Source organism: Trachurus japonicus, chromosome 9 (genome assembly GCF_045865225.1).
Source record: "Trachurus japonicus isolate A0001 chromosome 9, Traja_1.0".
Lineage (NCBI taxonomy): Eukaryota > Metazoa > Chordata > Actinopteri > Carangiformes > Carangidae > Trachurus > Trachurus japonicus.
In genome coordinates, this window is record NC_140915.1 from 7439358 (window position 1) to 7458783 (window position 19426).

Consider the following 19426-nt stretch of genomic DNA (forward strand, 5'->3'; position numbering starts at 1 on the left):
TTTTTTTTTATATTTTGTCTTTATGTAAAGCACATTGAGTTGCCTTGGTATGAAATGCGCTATATAAATAAAGATGCCTTGCCTTGCCTTGCTAACGGCTGCTAACAGCTGCCTGAATGGGAATCGTTAGTGCGGCCGGCGCTAACGAGACGTTAACGAGTTAACGAGCCGGCGGATCGGCTGTAGATGCTGTGTCACGGCTCTGGCGTCCTCTCCTTGTAGTGTCCACGCTACTAGTGCTGTTAGAGTAGCTCGTTAGTAGCTCGTTAGCGCTAGCAGAAGTGTCGATGTGTGTTTATTACTTTTTTTTCTCTTTTGTGTGATTTCGCGGGTGTGAATGGGGCGCAGGGGGAGGGGGGAGGGGGGATCGGAGAGTGCTCCTGGAGTCCCGCCCATAATCAAGGCATTTTTTGAATTTCAAGTTTAGAGCACGTCATCCAAAACTGAGGGGTTTAGTTCCCCTTTAACATGTTTCTTGTTTATACCACTGCACTAAGATTGATTTGCACTGGAACTACAGCTTTGGGCTTGTTAACTTCAGAGTGAGACAGAGTGCAGCTCATCAACAGACAACAGTCTTTGCAACTGTGTGTACACTGTGGCCTAGAGGCACAGTGAAAGTCTACTGACCATGAGGTTATGGGTTCGATTCCTACCTCGGTCAAACATTTGTATGGTGATCAGTCACTGCTTGCACTATTTGCTAATTCTGCAACAGCGTTCAGCTGCTTTCAGCATTCACACCATTTCCATTCTTGGAAATGTTTTTTTCTAGTTAGGTCACACTATTGTTCTTCTGTTTGGCCATTTTCTTCCGCCTTTTTACGGTCTTCTTCTAGTCCTTCATACTTTGTGCTATTTCAACAATTCATATATCAAAACGTGCAGCTTTTTTTGAACTTTATCGGCATTACTTTTCTCGTTTTAACTATTTATACTTTTTCAAATATTTAACTTTTTGTGATTTTTTTCAGCTTTATAATGTGTGTGTATTGCGTCTAACGAGCAGAGCTAGAGTGGTGCTAGAGTGGAGAGTGGCAAAAACACATTCTAGAGTTTTTCTGGCTAAACTGTCAGCACGGCCACAAATTAAACTCTAGACAAATTATTTTCTCCAGTTTTGTAGCCACACTTGTCTTCTGGCTAAAATTCTGGTCAAAAATGCAAAGAGACTTAGATAATAATTTAAAATATTTTTTAAATGCAGCCAGGGAGCTCTCTGCTCTCATTCAGCCCAATGCATTTTTTTCATAGCAGCAGGAGAAGGAGCTCAACTTTGTAACTTGCTGTTAAGTGCTTTTTAATTCATTTTAATTCACCAAAAAAATAGTCACAGGTCACAAAAAAGTCCTCTTCTTACTTGGTGTGGCTAATTTATACTCATTTCTTTTTATTTCAAGCATCATTGAAAAATCTCACATTCATCAAAGTCTCAACCTCTCTTATCCACAACTCCACTGTAGTGTAGGGGGTAGGGTGGCTGCTTGCCAACCCCAAGGTCGCTGGTTCGAATCCAAGGGAAGAACTCTTCTTATGTTATGTTGAATTCTGCTCTCCTCCCCCGCCTTCAATTGGTTACAGGTGTTTGTTATCTCCTTGATTACTCGTACCAGTTTGCAGCACATCATCACATTACAATGAATGACAACAGTCTTGAAAGCAGTGTGCTCTCTGTAGCCGAGTGGCAGAGTAAAGGCTTAGTGATCATATGGTCATGGGTTCGATTCCTGCCTCAGTCATTTCACATCATTGCTTGACTTTTGATTCCAATTATTCAGCTGTCATTGGACAGTCTTTGATTCCTCATAGTATAAAGCTCATTGTAACTCAGGTTCTCTGTGGCCATATGGTTAGTGTGTTAGGTGTTGTGCTATTTCAACAATTCATATATCAAAACGTGCAGCTTTTTTTGAACTTTATCGGCATTACTTTTCTCTTTTTAACTATTTAGACTTTTTAAAATATTTAACTTTTTCTGCAAATTAAACTCTAGACAAATTATTTTCTCCAGTTTTGTAGCCACACTTGTCTTCTGGCTAAAATTCTTTTTTCTTTTTTCTTTTTTTTCAGCTTTATAATGTGTGTGTGTTGCGTCTAACGAGCAGAGCTAGAGTGGTGCTAGAGTGGAGAGTGGCAAAAACACATTCTAGAGTTTTTCTGGCTAAACTGTCAGCACGGCCACAAATTAAACTCTAGACAAATTATTTTCTCCAGTTTTGTAGCCACACTTGTCTTCTGGCTAAAATTCTGGTCAAAAATGCAAAGAGACTTAGATAATAATTTAAAATATTTTTTAAATGCAGCCAGGGAGCTCTCTGCTCTCATTCAGCCCAATGCATTTTTTTCATAGCAGCAGGAGAAGGAGCTCAACTTTGTAACTTGCTGTTAAGTGCTTTTTAATTCATTTTAATTCACCAAAAAATAGTCACAGGTCACAAAAAAGTCCTCTTCTTACTTGGTGTGGCTAATTTATACTCATTTCTTTTTATTTCAAGCATCATTGAAAAATCTCACATTCATCAAAGTCTCAACCTCTCTTATCCACAACTCCACTGTAGTGTAGGGGGTAGGGTGGCTGCTTGCCAACCCCAAGGTTGCTGGTTCGAATCCAAGGGAAGAACTCTTCTTATGTTATGTTGAATTCTGCTCTCCTCCCCCGCCTTCAATTGGTTACAGGTGTTTGTTATCTCCTTGATTACTCGTACCAGTTTGCAGCACATCATCACATTACAATGAATGACAACAGTCTTGAAAGCAGTGTGCTCTCTGTAGCCGAGTGGCAGAGTAAAGGCTTAGTGATCATATGGTCATGGGTTCGATTCCTGCCTCAGTCATTTCACATCATTGCTTGACTTTTGATTCCAATTATTCAGCTGTCATTGGACAGTCTTTGATTCCTCATAGTATAAAGCTCATTGTAACTCAGGTTCTCTGTGGCCATATGGTTAGTGTGTTAGGTGTTGTGCTATTTCAACAATTCATATATCAAAACGTGCAGCTTTTTTTGAACTTTATCTGCATTACTTTTCTCTTTTTAACTATTTATACTTTTTAAAATATTTAACTTTTTCTGCAAATTAAACTCTAGACAAATTATTTTCTCCAGTTTTGTAGCCACACTTGTCTTCTGGCTAAAATTCTTTTTTCTTTTTTCTTTTTTTTCAGCTTTATAATGTGTGTGTGTTGCGTCTAACGAGCAGAGCTAGAGTGGTGCTAGAGTGGGGAGAGGCAAAAAAACATTCTAGAGTTTTTCTGGCTAAACTGTCAGCACGGCCACAAATTAAACTCTAGACAAATTATTTTCTCCAGTTTTGTAGCCACACTTGTCTTCTGGCTAAAATTCTGGTCAAAAATGCAAAGAGACTTTGCTAATAATTTAAAATATTTTTTAAATGCAGCCAGGGAGCTCTCTGCTCTCATTCAGCCCAATGCATTTTTTTCGGAGCAGCAGGAGAAGGAGCTCAACTTTGTAACTTGCTGTTAAGTGCTTTTTAATTCATTTTAATTCACCAAAAAATAGTCACAGGTCACAAAAAAGTCCTCTTCTTACTTGGTGTGGCTAATTTATACTAATTTCTTTTTATTTTAAGCATCATTGAAAAATCTCACATTCATGAAAGTCTCAACCTCTCTTCTCCACAACTCTACTCTAGTGTGGAGGTTAAGGTGGCTGCTTGCCAACCCCAAGGTCACTGGTTCAAATCCAGGTTGAGCACTCTTGTTATGTGATGTTGAATTCTGCTCCCCTCCATCACCCTCAATTGGTTACAGGTGGTCGTTAAGAGACGCTTTAATTGCTAGTGCCACAGTTTGCAGCACATCATCACATTACAATCAATGACAACATGCTTATGTGTGTGCTCTCTGTAGTAACTTTCCTTACTTTTTTTTTTTAAAGCAGAAGCCAGTGATCCTCTTATTAAAGGTTTTCTTTGCCCCTCACATACTGTCTCTGTCTGTAGCCTAGTGGTTAGCTTGCTGGGCTGAAGAACCTCTCTTCTCCACAGCTCTGTCTGTAGTCCAGTTGGTAAGGTGGCCGCTTGCCAACCCCAAGGTCACTAGTTCGAATCCAGGCTGAGCAATCTTGTTATGTGATGTTGAATTCTGCTCCCCTCCCCCACCCTCAATTGGTTACAGGTGTTCGTTAAGAGATACGTTAATTGCTACTGCCACTGTTTGCAGCACATCATCACATTACAATGGCAACATGCTTATGTCTGTGCTCTCTGTGGCGAAGCGGCAGAGTAAAGATTTAGTGATCATAAGGTTGTGGGTTCGATTCCTGGTTCAAATCTTGCCTCAACAACAATTATAGTGAATTATTTTCCCAGTCGTCCTCTGTTGACTTCTGATAACTTGCTTCATGTTGAAACTGCTGCTCTCAGCCTGAAATTCACAGAAATTTTCATTGTAAGTCATTCAAGCTTGACTCTCAAGCTTTCTTGGTGTTGACCATTTTCTTCCGCCTTTTTACGGTCTTCTTCTAGTCCTTCATACTTTGTGCTATTTCAACAATTCATATATCAAAACGTGCAGCTTTTTTTGAACTATCGGCATTAATTTTCTCTTTTTAACTATTTATTCTTTTTAAAATATTTAACTTTTTCTGCAAATTAAACTCTAGACAAATTATTTTCTCCAGTTTTGTAGCCACACTTGTCTTCTGGCTAAAATTCTGGTCAAAAATGCAAAGAGACTTAGATAATAATTTAACATATTTTTTAAATGCAGCCAGGGAGCTCTCTGCTCTCATTCAGCCCAATGCATTTTTTTCACAGCAGCAGGACTAGGAGCTCAACTTTGTAACTTCTCCCCAACTCTGTCTGTAGTCCAGTTGGTAAGGTGACCGCTTGTCAACCCCAAGGTCACTAGTTCGAATCCAGGCTGAGCAATCTTGTTATGTGATGTTGAATTCTGCTCCCCTCCCCCACCCTCAATTGGTTACAGGTGTTCGTTAAGAGACGCATTAATTGCTTCTGCCACCGTTTGCAGCACATCATCACATTACAATGGCAACGTGCTTATGTCTGTGCTCTCTGTGGCGAAGTGGCAGAGTAAGACAACAGTCTTTACAACTGCGTGTACACTGTGGCCTAGAGGCAAAGTCAAAGTCTAGTGACCATGAGATTGTAGGTTCAATTCCTACCTTGGTCAACCATTTGTATGGTGATCACTGCTTGCACTATTTTCACAAAAAAGTCCTCTACTTACTTGTTGTGGCTCATGTCTTTTTTTTAAAAGCATCATTTAAAAATCTCATATTCATCAAACCTCTACTTCACTATTAGTGTTGGAATAGCCCAGTGGATAAGGTTCCTGCCAACCAACCACAAGGTCACTGCTTCAAATCCCACCTGAGCAGTCTTGTTAGTGTGTCAGCAACTTTGAACTTTAAAGACCCGCTCCCATGAAAATCATGTTTTTCGTGCTTTTCACAAGTTCCTGTGGCATTTTTCTTGTGTTAGAGCACATATCAGCAGAAAAGGAAGTGCAAAATTGCATTTCTGAGTTTTTCTGCCTTCAAATTGCTGTGAACCAATGGCAGACGCAAACTGGCAGTTTCAGGGAGACTGGAGCTGACGTGTCACAGCTCCAGGGGAGGGCACTAATGCTACAAGCTCCCACCCCGTTCTTCATCTGGCTCAGAGGTGAAAGCCTTGGCAGCTTGGTGTAGCCATCAAGGTATAACAGGTATAGCTCACCTGGTAGAGCAGCTTGCACTGTAACCTAGGCCTATTTTCCGGTCTGGGATCGAATCCCAGTGTTGAGTTTTACACTAAATGCGCTGAATCTGTAATTGTACAATGTCCAGCTGTCAGCAACCGGGGGGTGGGGTGCGAGGAGGTGGCTGGGCGGGTGCAAAACAGCGCAGTCTCCGTCCACCCCCCAGAGGTGAATTGCTAATGTGCATGGCTAATGAGCTGGTTTTAAAATGGCCGAAAAGGGTCACGGGAGCGGGACTTTAAGCATCATTGAAAAATCTCACATTCATCAAAGTCTCAACCTCTACTTCATCGGAAGTGTTGGAATGGCCTAGTGGATAATGTTCCTGCCATCCAATCACAAGGTCACAGGTTCAAATCCCACCTGAGCAGTCTTGTTAGTGTGTCAGCCACTTTGAACTTTAACCAATACCACTTGGTCTGGTCACATGATCAAACTTGATAATGCATATGCACCCCCACCTATTCTCTTTACCTCTTTCAATCTTGGCTTGACTCTCAAGCTTTCTTGATGTTGACAGTGTTTCAAACAGGTGCAGCTGTGGCCTAGAGGCAGAGTGGAAGTCTACTGACCATGAGGTTGTGGGTTCGATTCCGACCTTGGTCAAACATTTGTATGGTGATCACTGCTTGCACTATTTGCTAATTCTGCAACAGCGTTCAGCTGCTTTCAGCAGTCACACCATTTCCATTCTTGGAAATGCTTTTTCTAGTTAGTGTGACTGCTTCTGTCACACTATTGTTCTTCTGTTTGGCCATTTTCTTCCGCCTTTTTACGGTCTTCTTCTAGTCCTTCATACTTTGTGCTATTTCAACAATTCATATATCAAAACGTGCAGCTTTTTTTTAACTTTATCGGCATTACTTTTCTCGTTTTAACTATTTATACTTTTTCAAATATTTAACTTTTTCTGATTTTTTTCAGCTTTATAATGGGTGTGTATTGCGTCTAACGAGCAGAGCTAGAGTGGTGTCAGAGTGGAGAGAGGCACAAAAACATTCTAGAGTTTTTCTGGCTAAACTGTCAGCACGGCCACAAATTAAACTCTAGACAAATTATTTTCTCCAGTTTTGTAGCCACACTTGTCTTCTGGCTAAAATTCTGGTCAAAAATGCAAAGAGACTTAGATAATAATTTAAAATATTTTTTAAATGCAGCCAGGGAGCTCTCTGCTCTCATTCAGCCCAATGCATTTTTTTCACATCAGCAGGAGAAGGAGCTCAACTTTGTAACTTGCTGTTAAGTGCTTTTTAATTCATTTTAATTCACCAAAAAATAGTCACAGGTCACAAAAAAGTCCTCTCCTTACTTGTTGTGGCTAATCTATACTCATTTCTTTTTATTTTAAGCATCATTGAAAAATCTCACATTCATCAAAGTCTCAACCTCTCTTCTTCACAACTCCACTGTAGTGTAGGGGTTAGGGTGGCTGCTTGCCAACCCTAAGGTCACTGGTTCGAATCCAAGGGAAGAACTCTTCTTATGTTATGTTGAATTCTGCTCTCCTCCCCCGCCTTCAATTGGTTACAGGTGTTTGTTATCTCCTTGATTACTCATACCAGTTTGGAATGGGAATAGGAATGCATTGAAAACGTCTTCAAACTTTTAAAATCTTCTTACTACTTTGAACCTCTAAAACTTCAGCATACTTTCTCCCACAGACTCCATTTGACTTTTAAACTGTAGACAAACTTTTAATCTATTCACATATTACTCAGCTTATTGATATCTTCAACAGTTTTAGATTGTTGGCTGTTTTAAAATCATTAAAATTTTTCACAAAATCCAACTTTATAATGGTTGTGTATTGCGTTTAACGAGCAGGGCTTAGAGTGAGTGACATCATCGTCACTCACTCTAAGCCTAAGGTCTAAGGTCTCCTTGCTCCAGTAGTCATGACCACATTCTGATAAGAGGTACGGTTCTCTTTTTATGGGCTGTTTTCGGGAGCTGCACTGAGCTCAAATCTCTCTGCTCTGCTCTGCTCTGTGTGCAGTTGGTCCAGCTGTAGCGGCCAGCTCGTTATCAAAGTCTATAGTGCAGCTGCAGCCTGGCCGCTCGTTAAGATGTTTAAAAAAAGCCCCACACAGTCACATGATAAACCAGACTGACAGAGGATGTCCACGCACAAACACAGGCATCACACTCACACAGACAGACACACACAGACACTCACACACAGTCACACATGCACGCATACACAAACACACAAACACAACACTGTTCCACACAGTAAAATGTAAGCATGGTAGTCGCCATGGTAACTTCTGAGGGCAGGCTGCCACACAGGTGTAATCAATCAGATCATTAGGGAGAGAGGAGTTTTGTGGCGCTTATCAACAGTTTTACTTTCTGCACATGTACACACAGACAGAGAGACCGCCAGACTCACACACCCAGACACACACCCAGACACAGGTTTTCAGCTCACATTCATCAGCCTCTCAATTAATTTATACTTTTGATGTAAACATCTCCAACAATTTATATTTTTCTCATGAATTTAAGTTCAGACGTTTAGTCTTTCCAACTCTATTAATAGTAGTACAATTACAGGTGGAGCCTAGGACATAGGATGCAGCTTTTAACATGTGTCCTATCTATCTATCCATCTATCTATCCATCTATCTATCTATCTATCTATCTATCTATCTATCTATCTATCTATCTATCTATCTATCTATCTATCTATCTATCTATCTATCTATCTATCTATCTATACCCCTCCCTATTTTTTAACCCCTCTGTCTCCTTTTTTTCTTTCTTTCTTTCTTCTACTCCTTCATTTGTATTTTACGTAACTTTTTCTATCCTTCCCTCTCTATCCATCCATCCATCCATCCATCCATCCATCCATCCATCTACCTCTTTCTATCTATCATCCCCCTCTCTCTTTTTCTTCTTTCTTTCTTTCTTTCTTTCTTTCACTCCATTTCTGTCTTTTTACTTCTTTGTTTGTTTGATTGTTTCTTTCTTTCTTTCTATTCCTTTTCTCTTCCTTGTTTTTACTCCATTTCTTTCTTTCTTTCTTTCTTTCTTTCTTTCTTTCTTTCTTTCACTCCATTTCTGTCTTTTTACTTCTTTGTTTGTTTGATTCTTTCTTTCTTTCTTTCTTTCTACTCCTTTTCTCTTCCTTTGTTTTTACTCCATTTCTTTCTTTCTTTCTTTCTTTCTTTCTTTCTTTCCTTTTCTTTTTTCTCTCTTGTTTCAATCTTTCTTTCTTTCTTTCTTTCTTTCTTTCAACAATTTCTTCAGCTCATTCAGCATTGCTGGAAGCATTCACACCATTTCCATTCTTGGAAATGTTTTTTCTAGTTATTAGGGCCACGGGCAATCGCACCGGGCACTGATCCCTACAGCTATTTCATAGCTGCAGGGACCAGTGCCGGGCACTACTGTTATTGTGTGGATTTTTTCTTCCATAATATTATTAGTGTGAATGCTAGAAGCATTCACACTATTGTTATTCAAATCTTTATACTTATTGGGCCTCATTCACCAATATCTTCTTAAGGATCTTCTTAGATTCTTTCTTAAGTTGTTCTTAAGAGGTTCCTTAAGAAAACCCTACGTCAGATTCATCAACGCGTTCGTAAGCCTCAGAATTGTTCGCAGCTGTGTTCCTACTTGATGAATGCCATCTCCTCGTAAGTTGAGGGCGTGTGCCAGGTGAGTCTAATTAACATATGATTAGCATAGGTAACCGCCCCCTCAATGCCCGTAAAAGGGCATGAGACTGCAGGGCCGTGTGCACACAGAACCCACAGGCACTGAGCAGAGGAGGTGAAGTGAGAAAGAAAGTTGAAATGCTCAAATGAAAATCTGGGAGGGAGCACCAGACTCCAAACGTAAAAAGAACTTAAGTAGTGAAGTGGCGCTACTGTGGCAGGAATGAAACAAAGAAACAAACAAAAGGCTTATATTTAGTTTATATTTTTATATTTATATTTCGGCTGTATTTAGTAGAGTCAGCAGTGGATGCAGCTCTTCGGTTGTTATCAGAGAGACCACACTCTCACGTGTGCCATCATAAATATTATCATATTATCACATATGAAAAAAAAAAACAGTTGTGTGTAGTGTGAACACTTACAGTAAGTGCACTGTTGCAGCCCGCAATTAGGAAAAAAAAAATCATATTGGCAGCTGTATGCCCCCCCCCCTCCCCCCAAAAAAGATATGATATGAATTTAGTGTCTATAATGTTTTTTAAGAGACTGCAATGATTTGTCAATTATTATTATTAATATATATGATTATTAAAAACATCATAAAAGATAAGAAAATAATTCTTATTCAAATCATATAATGTCATACAACTGCAGAACAAAAGAAAACGCTATAATCGGTTATTTTTGCAGAAGTCTCAGCACCTAAAAGTGCGTAAGTATACTCCTGACTGTTCTTAGATTTTGTTCTTAGTTAAGAACAAATTCTGGATAAGAAAACATTCATGAATGCCACAATCTTCGTAAAAACTTCGTAAGTAGGACTTAAGAACAAATTTGTTCTTAAGAACGGTTCGTGAATGAGGCCCAATATTCTTACTTCTTCCGCTCTTTTTCTGCATCTAACTAGTCCTTCATACTTTGTGCTATTTCAACAATTCATATATCAAAACGTGCAGCTTTTTCAGGACATTTATGCTATTATTTTTCTCTTTCATACTATTTATACTTTTAAAAATATTTAACTTTTTGTGCAATTTTTCTCTCATAGGAAATACATTGAAACAGTCTTCAAACTCTTCAAATCTTCTGCTTCATTCAGCCTCTAATAGCTTCAGCATACTTTCAGCTACAGACTTCATTCAACTTTTAAACTGTTCACAAACCTTTCAACTATTCAGCTATATCTCAGCTTATTGATATCTTCAACAGTTTCAGATATATGTATAGTTTTAAAATCATTAAAATTTCTGACAAAATTCAGATTTAACATGAAAGTCAATGGGACGGAATGTTCGGACGTTGGCAGTTGGCAGAGTGACAGAGGGTCTAAAAATCCTCTCACATTTTTCTCTCTATCCTGTCAGCACGGCCACAGATTACACTCTACACACATAATTTCGGCCACGTTTGTAGACAAGCTCATCCTTGATCTCTTCATGTGCTCAAAAAACCAGAGAGACGAACACAATTTAAACTCGGAGCCTCTGAGTGTGGCCAGTTCCCTCTCTCCTCTCATTGACTCCCATTCAAAAGTAGGCGCTGATTTTCTAAACGTCCCAAAGTTTCCAACCTGCGACACAATCAACAATTTTTACTCTAGAAACACCAAAGTGACATGGACGCGTTCAACAAGGTCTTATGGTTCGGAAAATGTAAACCTTTTGCTCGTACTAAGCTGCCACCATGCTGTGGCATGGTCTGTCTGTCTGTCTGTCTGTCTGTCTGTCTGTCTGTCTGTCTGTCTGTCTGTCTCTCTCTCTCTCCGTAGATAGATAGATAGATAGATAGATAGATAGATAGATAGATAGATAGATAGATAGATAGATAGATAGATAGATAGATAGATAGATAGATAGATAGATAGATAGATATCTGTCTGTCTGTCTGTCTGTCTATCTATCTCTCTCTCTCTTTCTCTCTCTCTTGTTCTCTCTGGGTCTGTCTGTCTGTCTGAAATGATATTTAGGGCCGCGGGCAATCGCACCGGGCACTGGTCCCAACAGCTATGAAATAGCTGCAGGGACCAGTGGGCACTACTGTTATTGTGTGGATTTTTTCTTATTAGACTAATAAGTATAAAGATTTGAATAACAATAGTGTGAATGCTTGCAGCATTCACACTATTGTTATTCAAATCTTTATACTTATTATTATTAGTGTGAATGCTTCATCTTTATACTTATTAGTGTGAATGCTGGAAGCATTCACACTATTGTTATTCAAATCTTTATACTTATTATTCTTACTTCTTCCACTCTTTTTCTGCATCTAACTAGTCCTTCATACTTTGTGCTATTTCAACAATTCATATATCAAAACGTGCAGCTTTTTCAGGACATTTATGCTATTATTTTTCTCTTTCATACTATTTATACTTTTAAAAATATTTAACTTTTTGTGCAATTTTTCTCTCATAGGAAATACATTGAAACAGTCTTCAAACTCTTCAAATCTTCTGCTTCATTCAGCCTCTAATAGCTTCAGCATACTTTCAGCTACAGATTTCATTCAACTTTTAAACTGTTCACAAACCTTTCAACTATTCAGCTATATCTCAGCTTATTGATATCTTCAACAGTTTCAGATATATGTATAGTTTTAAAATCATTAAAATTTCTGACAAAATTCAGATTTAACATGAAAGTCAATGGGACGGAATGTTCGGACGTTGGCAGTTGGCAGAGTGACAGAGGGTCTAAAAATCCTCTCACATTTTTCTCTCTATCCTGTCAGCACGGCCACAGATTACACTCTACACACATAATTTCGGCCACGTTTGTAGACAAGCTCATCCTTGATCTCTTCATGTGCTCAAAAAACCAGAGAGACTTACACAATTTAAACTGGGAGCCTCCGAGTGCAGCCATTTCCCTCTCTCCTCTCATTGACTCCCATTCAAAAGTAGGCGCTGATTTTCTAAACGTCCCAAAGTTTCCAACCTGCGATACAATCAACAATTTTTACTCTAGAAATACCAAAGTGACTTGGACGCGTTCAGCAAGGTCTTATGGTTCGGAAAATGTAAACCTTTTGCTCGTACTAAGTACAGATTTGTCGTACATTAGATCTGTTTGAGGGTGTCACAGAGCAGTTAAAGCCTATGGTTAAAGCTGCCACCATGCCTTAAAGCCACCAGCCAACAGTTACATGGTACCCTCAACATGGCAACCTCAACATGGCAACCTCACCATGGCAACCTCAACATGGCAACGCACACACATTCTCTCTATTTGACTGTCTGTCGGTCACACACACAAATGGACACACACTGACCATACACACATATCCAACACACACACACACACACACACATGGACACACACTGACCATACACACATATCCAACACACACACACACACACACACAAATGGACACACACTGACCATACACACATATCCAACACACACACACATGGACACACACTGACCATACACACATATCCAACACACACACACACATACACACACACACACACACACACACACACACAAATGGACACACACTGACCATACACACATATCCAACACACACACACACACACATGGACACACACTGACCATACACACATATCCAACACACACACACACACATGGACACACACTGACCATACACCAACACACACACACACACACACATGGACACACACTGACCATACACACATTTCCAACACACACACACACACACACACACACACACACACACATGGACACACACTGACCATACACACATATCCAACACACACACACACACACACACACACACACACACACACACACACATGGACACACACTGACCATACACACATATCCAACACACACACACACACACATGGACACACACTGACCATACACACATATCCAACACACACACACAAATGGACACACACTGACCATACACACATATCCAACACACACACACACACACACACACACACACACACACATGGACACACACTGACCATACACACATATCCAACACACACACACACACACACACACACACACAAATGGACACACACTGACCATACACACATATCCAACACACACACACACACACACACACACACACACACACACGGACACACACTGACCATACAGACATATCCAACACACACACACACACACACACACACACACACTTTTCCTACAGTTGTCTGACTGTTTTGTATGTACCTCTCTATCTTCCTGTTGTAGTTAATGGACTCGTTGCTGTTAATTTTGTTCTTTAGCTATTTAAACTGAAAATACACATTTCCCCATTTTGGTCATGTTGAACACATTGTTTTACACGTATCCTAAACTACTGAGGCTCTTCTCAACCATTTCACACCATTAAACCCGCTGTTTACATGTTCTACTCCTCAGCTAATGCTAATGATCTATATTCTTCAACAATGTTCTTCTGCTGTCAGTTTACAATGTATTTCAGTAGGCATTAACTTTTTTCCTAATTCAGGAATTTTTCAAACTCTTCTTTGACAATTCAAGTAATTTCCAGCCATTTCATACAAAGTCTCACATCTTCTACTTTTAAATATATTCTCAGCCATTGCTTCGGCTATGTTAGTGCTGGTTCATCAGTTGTCCTTCCTGTCAGGTTAGCTGCAGATTTCAACTATTTAACCATTACATTTAAACATGCAGAATTTCAATGTTTTCTTCTCCCTTTAGCATTTCTACTGCTTTTTACCTTTAAAAAGGCATTCATCTCACACTACAAGTTATATGTTTCAGCTTTTTCCCTCCTAGGGATGAATAAAGTATTCCTCTACTCTCTACTCTACTCTACTCTACTCTAGCATTAGTCTTTTCAACATTGCTTTAGCAGTTTCGTCAACTAATTTAGCATTGATTCAACAATTTCTTCAGCTCATTCAGCATTACTTCAGCAACAGCGTTCAGCTGCTTTCAGCATTCACACGCATTTTCTGCAGGAAATGCTATTGTCATTCGGTTCGGCCATTTTCTGCCTTTCTTTGTCATGTAACTAGTCCTTCATACTTTGTGCTATTTCAACAATTCAAATATCAAAATGTTCAGCCTTTTCGGGACAGGTGTGCTATGTCTTTTCTCTTTTCAACTATTCATACTTTTTGCAATATTCAACTATTTCTGATTTTTTTTTCCCCATAGAGAATGCATTGGAACAGTCTTGAAACTCTTCAAATCTTCTTACTTCTTTCAGCCTTTAAAGCGTCCACATACTTTCAGCTAGAGACTTCATTCAAATTCTGAGCTGTAGACAAACTTCTAATGTATTCATCCTGTATTTACAACTTTTTCATAGCTTGCACCGTTTTTGAGATAAATCCTTTAAAAGCACATGAGGATTTCTGACAAATTTCACACTTTTCAATGAGTGTGTATGGGGTTGGGTCAGAGTGAGTGACATCATCGTTAGAGTGAGAGGGATCGAAAAAACATTCAGGATTTTTTCTGGATAAATTGCCAGCACGGCCACAAATTAAACTCTAGACACATGATTTCCTCACCGGTTTGTAGCCACACTTGTTGTGTCTCATTTAATGTGCTCAAAACAGCAGACAGACTTACAGAATTGTCTCAGTGAGCCTAATTGTGCAGCTAGACCCGCTCCAGTGGCTCATCCACTTCAATATAAAAGTAGGAGCTGATTTTTCTAGAAAAGCAGAAATGCCCCCCTTTTCTACCTTGCGACCCTGAGAAAAGTTTTTGCCCTACAAACATTTAATGCACATCAATGTGCTCAGGAAGGTCTGCTTGCCCAGATGGTCAGGAGGACCACATTCTGATAAGAGTTACGGTTCTCTTTTTCTGGGCTGTTTTGGGAAGCTGCTCAGAGCACAAATCTCTCTGCTCTGCTCTGCTCTGCTCTGTGTGCAGTTGGTCCAGCTGTAGGGGCCAGCTCGTTATCAAAGTCTATAAATAGAACAGGTCAGGTGCAGCCTGGCCGCTCGTTAAGATGTTTTTAAACACAGCCCCACACACACACATGATAAACCAGACTGACAGAGGATGTCCACGCACAAACACAGGCATCACACTCACACAGACAGACACACACAGACGCTCACACACAGTCACACACACACACATACACAAACAGACAAACACACAAACACAACACTGTTCCACACAGTAAAATGTAAGCATGGTAGTCGTCATGGCAACTTCTGAGGGCAGGCTGCCAATCAATCAGATCATTAGGGAGAGAGGAGTTTTGTGGCGCTTAACAGTTTTACTTTCTGCACATGTACACGCAGACAGAGAGACCGTCAGACTCACACACACACACACACACACACACACACAGGTTTTCAGCTCAAATTCATCAGGCTCTCAATTATTTTATACTTTTGATGTAAACATCTCCAACAATTTATATTTTTCTCATGAATTTAAGTTCAGACGTTTAGTCTTTCCAATTCTATTAATAGTAGTCCAATTACAGGTGGAGCCTAGGACATAGGATGCAGCTTTTAACATGTGTCCTATCTATCTATCTATCTATCTATCTATCTATCTATCTATCTATCTATCTATCTATCTATCTATCTATCTATCTATCTATCTATCTATCTATCTATCTATACCCCTCCCTATTTTTTAACCCCTCTGTCTCCTTTTTTTCTTTCTTTCTTTCTTTCTTTCTTTCTTTCTTTCTTTCTTTCTTTCTTTCTTTCTTTCTTCTACTCCTTCATTTGTATTTTACGTAACTTTTTATATCCTTCCCTCTCTATCCATCCATCCATCCATCCATCCATCCATCCATCCATCCATCCATCCATCCATCTACCTCTTTCTATCTATCATCCCCCTCTCTCTTTTCTTTCTTTCTTTCTTTCTTTCTTTCTTTCTTTCTTTCTTTCTTTCTTTCTTTCTTTCTTTCTTTCTTCCTTTCACTCCATTTCTGTCTTTTTACTTCTTTGTTTGTTTGATTGTTTCTTTCTTTCTTTCTATTCCTTTTCTCTTCCTTTGTTTTTACTCCATTTCTTTCTTTCTTTCTTTCTTTCTTTCTTTCTTTCTTTCTTTCTTTCTTTCTTTCTTTCTTTCACTCCATTTCTGTCTTTTTACTTCTTTGTTTGTTTGATTCTTTCTTTCTTTCTTTCTTTCTTTCTACTCCTTTTCTCTTCCTTTGTTTTTACTCTCTTTCTTTCTTTCTTTCTTTCTTTCTTTCACTCCATTTCTGTCTTTTTACTTCTTTGTTTGTTTGATTGTTTCTTTCTTTCTATTCCTTTTCTCTTCCTTTGTTTTTACTCCATTTCTTTCTTTCTTTCTTTCTTTCTTTCTTTCTTTCTTTCTTTCTTTCTTTCTTTCTTTCTTTCTTTCTTTCTTTCTTTCTTTCTTTCACTCCATTTCTGTCTTTTTACTTCTTTGTTTGATTCTTTCTTTCTTTCTTCTCCTTTTCTCTTCCTTTGTTTTTACTCCATTTCTTTCTTTCTTTCTTTCTTTCTTTCTTTCTTTCTTTCTTTCTTTCACTCCATTTCTGTCTTTTTACTTCTTTGTTTGTTTGATTCTTTCTTTCTTTCTTTCTTTCTTTCTTTCTTTCTTTCTTTCTGTCCTTTTCTTTTTTCTCTCTTGTTTCAATCTTTCTTTCTTTCTTTCTTTCAACAATTTCTTCAGCTCATTCAGCATTGCTTCCAGCATTCACACCATTTCCATTCTTGGAAATGTTTTTTCTAGTTATTTTTCATCTTCCGGACGATTTTCGATTCGCTACTAGTCCTGCAACTCGAAGAGTTGCAGGCCAAACTAGAAAAAGCATTTCCAAGAATGGAAATGGTGTGACTGCTGATAGCAACTGAACGCTGTTGCAGAATTAGCAAATAGTGCAAGCAGTGATCACCATACAAATGTTTGACCAAGGTCGGAATCGAACCCACAACCTCATGGTCATTAGACTTCCACTCTGCCTCTAGGCCACAGTGCGCACACAGTTGCAGAGACTGTTGTCTGTTAATGATCTGCACACTGTCAACATCAAGAAAGCTTGAGAGTCAAGCTTGAATGACTTAGAATGAAAATTTCTGTGAATTTTAGGCTGAGAGCAGCAGTTTCAACATGAAGCAAGTTATCAGAAGTCAACAGAGGACGACTGGGAAAATAATTCACTATAATTGTTGTTGAGGCAAGATTTGAACCAGCAACCTTCAGGTCGTCAGGCCAGCAAGCTAACCACTAGGCTACAGACAGAGACAGTATATGAGGGGCAAAGAAAACCTTTTATAAGAGGATCACTGGCTTCTGCTTAGAAAAAAAAGTAAGGAAAGTGCAGAAATTAACCACAACAAGTAAGTAGAGGACACTTTTGTAAAAATAGTGCAAGCAGTGATGACCATACAAATGGTTGACCAAGGTAGGAATTGAACCCACAATCTCATGGTCAGAAGACTTTGACTTTGCCCCCCGGTTGCTGACAGCTGGACATTGTATAATTACAGATTCAGCGCATTTAGTGTAAAACTCTACACTGGGATTCGATCACAGACTGGAGCATAGTCCTTGCTCACAGTGATAGCTGCTCTACCAGGTGAGCTATACCTATTATACCTTGACAGCTACACTGAGCTGCCAAGCCTTTCACCTCTGAGCCAGATGAAGAACGGGGCGGCAGCTTGTAGCACTAGTGCCCTCCCCTGGAGCTGTGACACGTCAGCTCCAGTCTCCCTGAAACTGCCAGTTTGAGTCTGCCATTGGTTCACAGCAGTTTGAAGGCAGAAAAACTCAGAAATGCAATTTTGCACTTCCTTTTCTGCTGATATGTGCTCTAACACAAGAAAAATGCCACAGGAACATGTGAAAAGCTCAAAAAACACGATTTTCACGGGAGTGGGTCTTTATAAAAGCATCATAAATGAGCCATTAGAAGTTTGTCTACAAATCAGAATTTGAATGAAGTCTCTAGCAGAAAGTACTACATGAATGAGGCAGGAATCGAACCCATGACCTCATGATCAGTAAACCTTTACTCTGCCACTTCGCCACAGAGAGCACAGACTAAAGCATGTTGCCATTGTAATTTGATGATGTGCTGCAAATGGTGGCACTAGCAATTAATGCGTCTCTTAACGACCACCTGTAACCAATTGAGGGTGATGGAGGGGAGCAGAATTCAACATAACATAACAAGATTGCTCAGCCTGGATTCGAACTAGTGACCTTGGGGTTGGCAAGCGGACATCTTACCAACTGGACTACAGACAGAGTTATGAGTAAGAGAGGTTGAGACTTTGATGAATGTGAGATTTTTCAATGATGCTTAAAATAAAGAGAAATTAGTAAATTAGCCACACCAAGTAAGAAGATGACTTTTTTGTGACCTGTGACTATTTTTTGGTGAATTAAAATGATTTAAAAAGCACTTAACAGCAAGTTACAAAGTTGAGCTCCTTCTCCTGCTGCTGTGAAAAAAATGCATTGAGCTGTATGAGAGCAGAGAGCTCCCTGGCTGCATTTAAAAAATATTTTAAATTATTATCTAAGTCTCTTTGCATTTTTGACCAGAATTTTAGCCAGAAGACAAGTGTGGCTACAAAACTTGAGAAAATAATTTGTCTAGAGTTTAATTTGTGGCCGTGCTGACAGTTTAGCCAGAAAAACTCTAGAATGTTTTTTTGCCTCTCTCCACTCTGACACCACTCTGGCTCTGCTCGTTAGACGCAACACACACACATTATAAAGCTGAAAAAAATCAGAAAAAGTTAAATATTTTAAAAAGTATAAAGAGTTAAAAAGAGAAAAGTAATGCCGATAAAGTTCAAAAAAAGCTGCACGTTTTGATATATGAATTGTTGAAATAGCACAAAGTATGAAGGACTAGAAGAAGACCGTAAAAAGGCGGAAGAAAATGGCCAAACAGAAGAACAATAGTGTGACTGCTTCAGCAGTCACACTAATTATATATCAAAACGTGCGGTTCGATCGGGATCGGGGTGCTATTACTTTTCCCAACAGTGTACGAATTTTTCGCGACATAAGTCGCGAAAAACTACGCAAAATTTTGCCTTGAAGTCAATGGGACGGGCGAAAAAAAAAGACCGAAAAAGACCAATC

General features: G+C 39.2%; 1 protein-coding gene across 1 annotated transcript in view; it reads left to right on the forward strand.

The window, feature by feature from the left end:
* Positions 1 to 19426, forward strand: part of LOC146980863 (uncharacterized) — a 35777-nt gene that overhangs the window by 7129 nt on the left and 9222 nt on the right. Inside the window, exon 5 of the mRNA XM_085788034.1 lies at positions 15303 to 15312. Within this exon, the coding sequence (XP_085644160.1) occupies positions 15303 to 15312 (10 nt within the window). The remainder of the gene's footprint in view (positions 1 to 15302; positions 15313 to 19426) is intronic.